We start from the raw sequence: 12,291 nt of genomic DNA, 5'->3' as shown, positions 1-12,291 counted from the left end.
GTGGCAGCAATATTATAGATCTATATGATGTTAGTAGTTTTTAGGTTATAGCTAGCTTATGTAGTTGGCTAGCTAACGTTAGTCAAACAAGCAAGCTAATGTACCTTTTCTTGCAGTTTCTCACGCGGGAGCACTCTGAGGTGATTCAAGTGAATTGTGTTTCGCCCCGCAGAGCTTCTGTATTGCGCACTGGTCACTCGCGCACTGCACTGGTCCCAGGCGTGCCGTTTCTCGTGCAAGTGCATTCTGAAGTGATTAAAGTTAATTGTTCTGCGCCGCCGCAGAGCGTCTGTATCGAGCACTGGTCACTCACGCACTGGTCACTGGCGAGCTGTGTTTCTTGGTTTGCAGGCTGCCTGCCACAGCTAACAGAGCTAAATAACCTTCAGAACTGTGTTGAACCCAGACAGATGATCTATTTACCAAGAAAAGCGAATGTGCTTTACTGAACTTTATTGAAACTATGTTTGGTAGAAATAGGATGTTTCTTTTGGTGTAGCGGCAATGATTCTGCCGTGGCGCCACACGTAAATGAACGCAGAGGAAACACTGTCATACACTACAGTTGAGGAACAATGGGAAAGTATTTATGCTTTGAAAGTAGATAAACTTGTAACATCACTTTTGAGAAAATGGCCCTTGAATGTTTTGGTAAACCTATTGGAGAGCTCTTCTTTGTCTACACCTATTCAGCATCGTTTCACACCCTCTTAAGCCTTAGCACCACCCATCTCTTTAAGGATTCACATGTGAGGCCATGTGCTAAACAGAGTGAGTACGGTAGTGTACTAAACAACCAAAGATCTCTAGACTAAAGGCTGGTTTATACTACGTCTATCAACATGTCTGTAGACAGTTGTCGCAGTGACGTCATGAACATTCTATTGTCGTCCGACATCAAACTTGTCGTTATTGTTATGAAAAAGTATAAACACAAAAACGACAGGCTGCATGACATCAGCAAGCCTGGTTGTGCAAAATAGTCAGGAAGTCAAGAATCCAGTTGCAGAGGTGTTAATGTAATTGTATTTTATTTGTTAATTTTTTTTTACTTGAGTTTATTTTGTAACATTTTTTAAACTCTATTTTCTTACAACTACATTGTTGGTTGAGGGCTTGTAAGTAAGCATTTCACGGTAAGGTCTACACCTGTTGTATTCGGTGCAAGTGACAAATAACATTTAATTTGATTTTAAACACTAATAAACCCATCTGTTTTAAAAATGAATGTAGTATAGGTCAATCTAGCAAACCAGACAACTAAAAGCAACTTTCTAAACAATGGTTCATTTCTAGCTTGTTAGCTAGCTAGCTAACGAGTTCAAATAATGACCATATTTCGTGAGTGTGATGAAATAAAAGCAGTGAATTCTACCAGAGAATTTTAGAACTTGGACACTGTCTCGTTGGCCTAACTTTATATCCTAATTTGACTTGGGTGCAGGTCGTGTTGTTCTTCACATTACCGTCTCTGGTAAACTCACACTACGTTTATTTGTCACATGCACAGGATACAGAAGGTGTAAACCATAAAGTGAAGTGGTTACTTGCATAGTGGAGTCTTTTGTTTAAACATCTAGCTAGATAGCTAAACAATGAACCATAATCCCAACTCATAACGTTACTACCCTGCCTGAATCTGCAGGTAGCTAGTTCAATGTTAGCTAGCTAGTTAACATTAGGCTGTAACTAGCAATGCAAATGGCTCTGAGATATGAATAATATTACTACATAGATCATACACGTAACTTTAGCAAGCGAGCAAGCCAGCTAACGTTAGCCAGCTAGCTAACAGTAACTTGTAAGTTTCTGACAAAATTAGAATCGTATAATATCTGAAGATGTAGCTAGCTACGCTCGCTTACACTTCTCCCTCTGTCACGAATGCCATGGTTGCCCTTAGTTTGAAGATGTAATTGTTTTATACAACAGCCTTCTTTGTGTTCTCTTTTCTCCATATGTGACTCGTTTCAGGAAACTAGGCGTATGTCGCGGGTCACTACTTCACAGGAGAGCCATTTGAACTAACTTTTTTATTTTAAACCAAATTCATTTTTTGGCAGAAATGCCTTCTGGAACATGTGAACTTTCATGTGCCTTAACAACAAAATTGTATGCCATCTGTAAATACGAATACAATTGTTAAATTATGAGCCTAGTTGGTTTAGCCACAGAAAAAGACAGCAACCTTCACGCTAGCCATGATTGGCTGAGATAATGAGTGGGCTGGATAGGCCGAGAGATGAGTTCGGATTGGTCTGCCGTATAGAACGCTTCTGTCTATTTGAGCTGGTCAGTATGTCTAGGTAATCCTGTCTAACGCTGCTTTTTTTAAACGATATCGCGTAGTAGAACTGCATAAGTGTTGCTCTCCACGAGTTTTGAAACCAGTGGAATTAGAGTATGATAGCTAAGGAGATGGAGAAAACACCTGTCTCCGGATTACATCTTCAATCAAACTAAGGGCAACCATGGCATCCGTGAAAGGGAGAAACGTCCATCCATGATGTATACGGGTAAGATAGTCTAGCTAGTTACATTTTCAGATAACACACGTTTCTAATTTTGACAGATGTTTTCATTTCAAGTTAAAGTGTACTGTTAGCAAGCTAGCTAACATTACGTGTATGATCTGTGTAGTAATATTATTCGTATCTCAGAGCCATTTGCTTTGCTAGTTATAGCCAAATGTTAGCAAGCTAACATTGAACCTGATTGGTTAGCTACCTGCAGATTCATGAAGGGTAGTAACGTCATGAGTTGGGATTATGGTTAATTGTTTAGCTAGCTAGCTAGCTACATGTCTTAACAAAAGACTCCACTATGCAAGTATCCATTTCAATAGGGAGAGTAAAATGGTCAGTGAGCTGTTCTCTCATTTGTGTCTGGAAGGAGCTAGCCAACGTTAGCCAGTTAGCTTGGGTCAACGTTAGCCAGTTAGCTTGGGTCAACGTTAGCCAGTTAGCTTGGGTGCTTGACTGCTGTTGTTAGATCAGCTAGCTAACGTTATATGTGTGTGATCTGTGTAATAATATTATTCGTATCTCAGAGCCATTTGCTTTGTTAGTTATAGCCTAATGTTAGCTAGCTAGCTAACATTGAACCTGGTTGGTTAGCTACCTGCAGATTAATGCAGGGTAGTAACGTTATGAGTTGGGATTATGGTTCATTGTTTAGCTAGCTAGCTACATGTCTTAACAAAAGACTCCACTATGCAAGTAACCATTTCAATAGAATGTTCATGATGTCAATGCGACAACTGTTGATAGATGTAGCTGGTAAATTTGCTCTGGCTATCTACTCCGATTTCAGAGCGCTCTCGTCTGAGTGTGCCAGAACGCAGAATAACTGACGAATTTACGAACAATCAACACCCGTTGAATATGGCTGGTGTCGGTAAACGTTGGCAAAAAAGCGTAAATTGTTGCCAGCATCACAGTTGCAGTCACCAACGCTCTGGAGAACATGAAAACAGCCTAACCAGCTCTGCTAGGGCGAGTAAAATGGTCAGAGTGAGATGTTCTCTGATTTGTGTCTGGAAGTAGCTAGCAAGCTAGCCAATGTTAGCCAGTTAGCTTGGGTGCTTTACTGTTGTTAGGACAGAATGCTCGGATCAACCCTTAAAGAGATGGGTGGGGCTAAGGCTTAAGAGGGTGTGAGCGATGCTGAATGGGACAAAGAAGGGCTCTCCACTAGGTACCAAAACATTCAAAGGCCATTTTCTCAAACGTGACGTTACAAGTTTATCAACTTTCAAAACAGAATTACTTTCCCATTGTTCCTCAACTGTAGTGTATGATATACAATTTTCTAGCTCTGTGTATCTACTTTTATCCATTGTAAAAATAAAAAATAAATCACATTTTGCTACATAAGACCGAATCAAGCCGGTCGGTCACAAATGGAGGTCTATTAGCCTGGTCCCACATCTGTTTGTGCTGTCTTGACAACTCAGCTTGATATTGGCAATATGAGTTTAGCAAGAACGCACAAACAGATCTGGGACCGGGCTACAAATCTATAGGTCTTCAATCAATCCAATGGAGTTTGTTTTCTGAGGTTGCGTTGTTCGTTGTGTAAAATATTGAATTGGCATTTGGGGGAAACAGCACCACTGTTCACCACAGGACCTTCTATTATAATTATTTAGTTTTTGTTGATTAAACGGAGAAGAGGAGTCTATGGCATTTTGCTAAAATACATTTAGCAAGCGATGATGTCCGAGGGAACAAAATAGTGTTTGTTGTTAGTAACTTCTTTGTTGTTGTACTATCCCAAATGGACAGTTTGACCAATTTAAGTATTCCAGCTTTAAAAGAACAATGTTTGAAAATATGACGTTGCGTTCATTCAATAGAGCAGGGAATGTCATGTGACTACAAACACCCTCTCACTGTTACCATCAGGCCTTATACATTGACTGATTGGTTGATAGCTAAGGATGTAACGATTCACCCGATACGCATCGGTCCCCCGATTCAAATGTTTAAGATGCGGGAGCATCGGTCCGCGGATCCCAAACTGATAAAAAAACAAAAAAAGCATGTATTGGTCAGAAAGCCGATTTGGACGTTACTTAACGCTGGTTCACTAGCATTATTGGCTCATATTACATTATTTCTATCTTCTGAAAAATATATATTTTGTGACAATTGATGCGTCCTCTCTTTCAGTGCCGAACTGCATGTAACTGTGGAGTCATTGATCTATAGCTCTGACAGATCCAGCTCATGAGCGCCATCAACAACAGATTTAAACTTAGAATGGAAAAGGAATATGTTTATTGCAACAAATGTTAGTGCATCGCATTGATTCACTGAATCGTTTCAAACTTACACGTATTGGTTCCTGTATGGTATCAGTCTAGATACGTGTGGGCATATGGATGATGATGATGATGATGATGATGATGATGATGATGATGATGTTGTTCTTCTTTCTTTTCACAGGTTTCTGCATGTTTGTTCTGAGTTTAGTGAAGAAACATTACCGCCTGCAGTTTTATATGGTGTGTATGAGCCAAGTAACCCTGGCAACACCACCATCCTGTCACTCTGCACACCACACAATACAGCTGGGCTCCCCAACTACATTCAGCCACGGATGGTCAGGGGGAACATGGTGTTCAATCATTTGTACAGTGCAAATTGACCCGCAAGAATCCCAAACAGAGATTAGTATTTGACCAAAAAAAAACAGAATCATTTCAAACGTCGATTACATTGGGATACGATCACATATGCCTCTTTGTGTGTGGGAGTACTTGGGAACAGATTTCCTAAATTTAAAATCACTTTGAGCTGATTTCCTGGTGATTTTAGTATTTTATATCCAGAACTTGGATAACCCCCTGCTATTGGGGAACCCTGCTATACGGCGTACAGCGTACAGCGTACTGCGTACTCCATCCCAGTTTACAGGCACTACTGGCACTCTATTCCCTATGTACTGCATCTGTTTTTGACCTTTTGAGTAAAAGGTAGAGCACTGCGTAGTGAAATGATGAATACATTTGACAGCTCTTTCTAGATGGAAAAGTAGAGCACCACATGGGGTGTAGTTTCAGGCCAGCCAGATAGACATACACTAGAGTGCTGTGTTAAAGCCATCTTTATCAGCCTTCGCTTTGTGTCGTAGATGTCAGTGGGTGTAGTGGTGTGTGGAGTGACAGCATTGCCTATCTAGAGACTGTATTTCTATATCTGTAGCCTGTCTGCCTATCTAGAGACTGTGTTTCTATATCTGTAGCCTGTCTGCCTATCTAGAGACTATATCTGTAGCCTGTCTGCCTATCTAGAGACTGTATTTCTATATCTGTAGCCTGTCTGCCTATCTAGAGACTGTATTTCTATATATGTAGCCTGTCTGCCTATCTAGAGACTGTGTTTCTATATCTGTAGCCTGTCTGCCTATCTAGAGACTATATCTGTAGCCTGTCTGCCTATCTAGAGACTGTATTTCTATATCTGTAGCCTGTCTGCCTATCTAGAGACTGTATTTCTATATCTGTAGCCTGTCTGCCTATCTAGAGACTGTATTTCTATATCTGTAGCCTGTCTGCCTATCTAGAGACTGTATTTCTATATCTGTAGCCTGTCTGCCTATCTAGAGACTGTATTTCTATATCTGTAGCCTGTCTGCCTATCTCTGCATTCTACCTACCAACATTGTTATTGTGAGTGGTCAGGCTACATTCCCCACTGCTAACTGTGTGTGTGTGTGTGTGTGTGTGTGTGTGTGTGTGTGTGTGTGGTTTGCCCCTCCAGTTTGCGTGGACCCATGTAACCCTGCTGATAGTGGTGACTCAGTCTCACCTGGTCATTCAGAACCTGTTTGAAGGAATGATCTGGTAAGAAACACACAGTATCAGTGTTCTGGTAGGAAAGCAAACACGACACGCCCAGATACCTGTCCCTGAAACACGACACGCCCAGATACCTGTCCCTGAAACACGACACGCCCAGATACCTGTCCCTGAAACACGACACGCCCAGATACCTGTCCCTGAAACACGACACGCCCAGATACCTGTCCCTGAAACACGACACGCCCAGATACCTGTCCCTGAAACACGACACGCCCAGATACCTGTCCCTGAAACACGACACGCCCAGATACCTGTCCCTGAAACACGACACGCCCAGATACCTGTCCCTGAAACACGACACGCCCAGATACCTGTCCCTGAAACACGACACGCCCAGATACCTGTCCCTGAAACACGACACGCCCAGATACCTGTCCCTGAAACACGACACGCCCAGATACCTGTCCCTGAAACACGACACGCCCAGAGACCTGTCCCTGAAACACGACACGCCCAGAGACCTGTCCCTGAAACACGACACGCCCAGAGACCTGTCCCTGAAACACGACACGCCCAGAGACCTGTCCCTGAAACACGACACGCCCAGAGACCTGTCCCTGAAACACGACACGCCCAGAGACCTGTCCCTGAAACACGACACGCCCAGATACCTGTCCCTGAAACACGACACGCCCAGATACCTGTCCCTGAAACACGACACGCCCAGATACCTGTCCCTGAAACACGACACGCCCAGATACCTGTCCCTGAAACACGACACGCCCAGATACCTGTCCCTGAAACACGACACGCCCAGATACCTGTCCCTGAAACACGACACGCCCAGATACCTGTCCCTGAAACACGACACGCCCAGATACCTGTCCCTGAAACACGACACGCCCAGATACCTGTCCCTGAAACACGACACGCCCATATACCTGTCCCTGAAACACGACACGCCCAGATACCTGTCCCTGAAACACGACACGCCCAGATACCTGTCCCTGAAACACGACACGCCCAGATACCTGTCCCTGAAACACGACACGCCCAGATACCTGTCCCTGAAACACGACACGCCCAGATACCTGTCCCTGAAACACGACACGCCCAGATACCTGTCCCTGAAACACGACACGCCCAGATACCTGTCCCTGAAACACGACACGCCCAGATACCTGTCCCTGAAACACGACACGCCCAGATACCTGTCCCTGAAACACGACACGCCCAGATACCTGTCCCTGAGAAACCTGTTGTTTCTCTCCTCTCCTCTCCACTGATACTGTAGTAGTCTGATTTCACCTTGTGTATTAATGTAAACAGTATGTCCAATGATCTGGTAAGAAATGATCTGGTAAGAAATGAAACAACGCACCCAGACCTGTCTCGTCTTCAGTGCACCAGCTATAGTAATAATATTATGGTAGTCAGCTCTGAACCCTATGGTAGTGTCACGAGAATTTCTATCTCTAATTCAACCTAAGCTTGAATCATTACCAGGGGTTGTAAGGCTCTGATTTTAATCATCAATGATTCAAGGTCCACAACCAGCAAGAATGATCTGTATTTTTAATCATGGAGAGCTCTGGCGCCAAAAAATACATACACAGCCTTTATACCCCCTGACACACAAAGGCACTTTGCTCCGCCCACCTTTAAACAGCTCCTCAGTCCCCTTCACCCTGGAATGCTTTCTCAGCAGTTTCTAACTCCTCCCCCTCTGTTAGTGGGTTGACACTACATTATAACTCTTAACACCGTTCACACATTTATACTGTATTTGGGGTGAAATCCTTTAGTCATTATTCTTAAAATACAAATTAATCTATCAGGTAGTCAGCCCTGACTCCTATGGTAGTCAGCCCTGAACCCTATGGTAGTCAGCTCTGAACCCTATGGTAGTCAGCCCTGAACCCTATGGTAGTCAGCCCTGAACCCTATGGTAGTCAGCTCTGAACCCTATGGTAGTCAGCCCTGAACCCTATGGTAGTCAGCCCTGAACCCTATGGTAGTCAGCCCTGAACCCTATGGTAGTCAGCCCTGAACCCTATGGTAGTCAGCTCTGAACCCTACGGTAGTCAGCTCTGAGCCCTGTGGTAGTCAGCTCTGAGCCCTGTGGTAGTCAGCTCTGAACCCTATGGTAGTCAGCCCTGAACCCTATGGTAGTCAGCTCTGAACCCTACGGTAGTCAGCTCTGAGCCCTGTGGTAGTCAGCCCTGAGTCCTATGGTAGTCAGCTCTGAGTCCTATGGTAGTCAGCTCTGAGCCCTGTGGTAGTCAGCCCTGAGTCCTGTGGTAGTCAGCTCTGAGTCCTATGGTAGTCAGCTCTGAACCCTATGGTAGTCAGCCCTGAGTCCTGTGGTAGTCAGCTCTGAGTCCTGTGGTAGTCAGCTCTGAGCCCTGTGGTAGTCAGCCCTGAGCCCTGTGGTAGTCAGCCCTGAGCCCTGTGGTAGTCAGCCCTGAGCCCTGTGGTAGTCAGCTCTGAGTCCTGTGGTAGTCAGCTCTAAGCCCTGTGGTAGTCAGCTCTGAGCCCTGTGGTAGTCAGCGCTGAGCCCAAATACAGAGGTGCTCCTCATGCTCTGTATTCAAACTGTATTTTGTAAAACAATATTTGTAAACGGTAAAGATGCTCGTTGGTCAAATGTAAAGATAACGTAAGGTCGGAGTTGACATTTGTTAGCATTGTTTGAACGTTGTTTTCCAGGTTCCTCGTCCCTGTCTCCATAGTGATCTGCAATGACATCATGGCCTACCTGTTTGGTTTCTTCTTTGGCAGAACACCACTCATTAAGGTACATTTACTGTATATTGTATTATATTATACACTCAGTGGCCAGTTCACCAGAATTGATCACTCCTACAGACAGTGAGTCACATGGCCGTGGCTTGCTATATAAAACGGACGGACTGGCATCGAGGCATTCAGTTACTGTTCAATTGAACGTTAGAATGGGCAAAACAAGAGACTTTGAGCGTGGTATGATCGTCGGTGCCAGGCGCGCTAGTTCCAGTATCTCAGAAACGTCCGGCTTCCTGGGCTTTTCACGCACAACAGTGTCTAGGGTTTACCAAGAATGATACGCAAAACATCCAGTCATCGGCAGTCCTGTGGGTGAGAACAGCTTGTTGATGAGAGGTCAAAGGACAATGGCAAGAATCGTGCAAGCTGACAGGCGGGCCACAAACAGACAAATAACGGCGCAGTACAACAGTGGTGTGCAGAACGCCATCTCGGGAACGCACAACTCGTCGGTCCTTGTCACGGATGGGCTATTGCAGCAGACAACCACACCGGGTTCCACTCCTATCAGGTAAAAACAAGAAGAAGCGGCTCCAGTGGGCACGCCATCACCACCACTGGACCATTGAGGAGTGAGAAAACATCCCCCGGGCCGACGAATCCCAGGTCCTGTTGCGTCATGCTGATGGCAGAGTCAGGATTTGGCGTAAGCAGCATGAGTCCATGGCCACGTCCTGCCTGGTGTCAACGGTACAGGCTGGTGGCGGTGATTCTGGGGGATGTTTTCCAGGCACCAGTAGATCTATAAATGTAGGCCTATTTTAACACTTTAATTTTTCTAAATGAAAATATAGCCATGTGACATTGCTATACAAGGATATACCATGACATTTCAAATGATTTAATTTAATAAAAACAACAAACTTTTCAATATAGTTTTTTATGACGTGTGCCCCATTTAAAAAAGGCCGGTACCTTGACGCACGTAGCTTGTTCTTTACAGTGTGTTGGCCAATCAAAGTGACTGACTTTACAGTCAGAGGTTCCGTGTGTAGCAGGTCGAGTGAGTTCACTAATACAATGCAAGATGGAATAAAATCACAAAATTCAAAGCGAAATTATCAGGAGTAGGCTACAGCGAGGGAGGGGGGAGAAAGTGCAGCATGTAACGTTAGCCAAGTAGCCTAGCTAGCTAGCTTCTGTAGGTTACTCCATTCAAGACCGGCACTTATAAGTTGATGATGAATATTGTAGCTGCTACAAGTTACCGAATCTTGGCTGTAGCCCAATTGAATCTCTCTCCCTCCATCCGCTTGCTCCCATCTCACACACACCATCCCCTCACCAGTGGCAGAAATAACCGGAGCTGTTAATGGACGAGGGGGAGAGATGCAGTTGTCGGTTGTGCAAACCCACAGTTTCATCAGCTGTCCGGGTGGCTGGTCTCAGACGATCCCGCAGGTGAAGAAGCAGGATGTGGAGTTCCTGGGCTGGCGTGGTTACCTGTGGTCTGCGGTTGTGATGCCGGTTGGACGTACTGCCAAATTCTCTAAAGTGAGGCGCCTTATGGTAGAGAAATGAACATTAAATTCTCTGGCAACAGCTATGGTGGACATTCTTGCAGTCAGCATGCCAATTGCACGCTCCCTCAAAACCTGAGACATTTGTGGCATTGTGTTGTGTGACAAAACTGCACATTTTAGTGGCCTTTTATTGTCCCCAGCACAAGGTGCACCTGTGTAATGATCATGCGGTTTAATCAGCTTCTTGATATGCCACACCTGTCAGGTGGATGGATTATCTTGGCAAAGGAGAAATGCTCACTAACAGGGATGTAAAATGTGTGCACAAAATGTGAGAGAAATAAGCTTTTTATGTGTGAAAAATGTCTGGGATCTTTTTAATTCAGCTCATGAAACATGGGACCAACACTTTACATGTTGCATTTATATTTTTGTTCAGTGTACATAGTCCCTGTCTTGACTGCATCAAACCGAGAGAAGCTAGTTAAGCTAGCCAGCTAACGTTAGCTAAGCTAATTGAGACTACATGTCTTCAACTGTGCTCTTTCTCCCCTTCCGAAACCCTACATATGTTGTAGCCTGTCCTTCTTTAACTTGTAGTTCTGTCATGTTAATTCCATCTTCCATTGATTAGCCTAGATATCTCCTAATAGCTAGCCACAGGGAAGCTCTGACTGTAGTCTAGTGCTGGTTTGATGACTTGTGATTGGACGACAACAGCAAGCTACACGCGCCACTCTGGGGAAAAGCAGGAGCACCAGCAGCATAAATTATACCATTTTCTATCTCCGCGGGCATTTTATGATTTTTTTATTTTCTTATCGTTTTAATGGAAAATCCATCTTTAAAAATCATTTTAAATCTTAAGAAAAATCGTCCATTTTTCACACCCCTAGTGTGAAACACTGTCATCCCTGTGTGAAAGATGGCCTCTGTTCCTGTACGCGTCGATACTCGACGCTCAATTCAGTTTCCTGTTCACTCAGTTCAGGAAGTGGAATTGCCATTAAAATCAATAAATGAATTGAAAAAGACCTCCATACAAAAGAAATCAAATAATTGTCATAACATTGCGTTACAAATTAAATGTATTAATATTGTTATTTATTACAGCTGTCTCCCAAGAAGACGTGGGAGGGATTCATAGGAGGATTCTTTGGAACCCTGGTCTTTGGATTCATAGTGAGTAAATATACTACAGTAAAATAAAGTTACTATGACAGTGGTATTACTTTACATTACAGCGCGGTATAAAGTGTAACAACGTGGTAATAGTATGCTAAGTAATCGGCCCCTTATTGATGATGCCTGCTGGTTTTCTTCTCTCCTGTTAGCTGGCCTACCTGCTAGCTCAGTTCCGGTACTTTGTCTGTCCCGCGGAATACAACAGTGAGACCAATCGTTTCACTGCGGAGTGTGAACCCTCAGACATCTTCGTGATGCACGAGTACACATTGCCCTTCGCTGTCCAGAGCATCCTCAGATGGGTAAGGGGACCTTATGGTTGCACATTTCCAGAAACTTTCCCAAAATTCCCTGTTTTTTCCAGAAATCCTGTCTGAAGAATTCCTGTTTGGAGGATTCCCTCGCAGCTTATTCTCTGCTGGTCCCAGAAATAATCCAACTGGGCAAAGCAGTGACATTTGGGAACGTTTTTGGGCTTTAGCCACCAGGGTGAAAGGTAATCTGGTCGTAGGAGAAGGGCAGCACCTCTAG

General features: G+C 44.2%; 1 protein-coding gene across 2 annotated transcripts in view; it reads left to right on the top strand.

Annotated features, from left to right (window-relative positions):
* Positions 1–12,291, top strand: part of LOC311141711 (phosphatidate cytidylyltransferase 1-like) — a 99,547-nt gene that overhangs the window by 79,541 nt on the left and 7,715 nt on the right. For both annotated transcript variants that reach the window (XM_084177135.1, XM_084177136.1), the window contains exons 6-10: positions 4,950–5,008; positions 6,267–6,349; positions 9,017–9,104; positions 11,689–11,757; positions 11,910–12,062. In XM_084177135.1, coding sequence (XP_084033261.1) covers positions 4,950–5,008; positions 6,267–6,349; positions 9,017–9,104; positions 11,689–11,757; positions 11,910–12,062 — 452 coding nt within the window. The remainder of the gene's footprint in view (positions 1–4,949; positions 5,009–6,266; positions 6,350–9,016; positions 9,105–11,688; positions 11,758–11,909; positions 12,063–12,291) is intronic.

The sequence above is a fragment of the Coregonus lavaretus genome (assembly GCF_964263955.1).
Source record: "Coregonus lavaretus genome assembly, chromosome: 14".
Taxonomy (NCBI): Eukaryota; Metazoa; Chordata; class Actinopteri; order Salmoniformes; family Salmonidae; genus Coregonus; species Coregonus lavaretus.
This window is presented reverse-complemented; position numbering and strand designations above follow the sequence as displayed.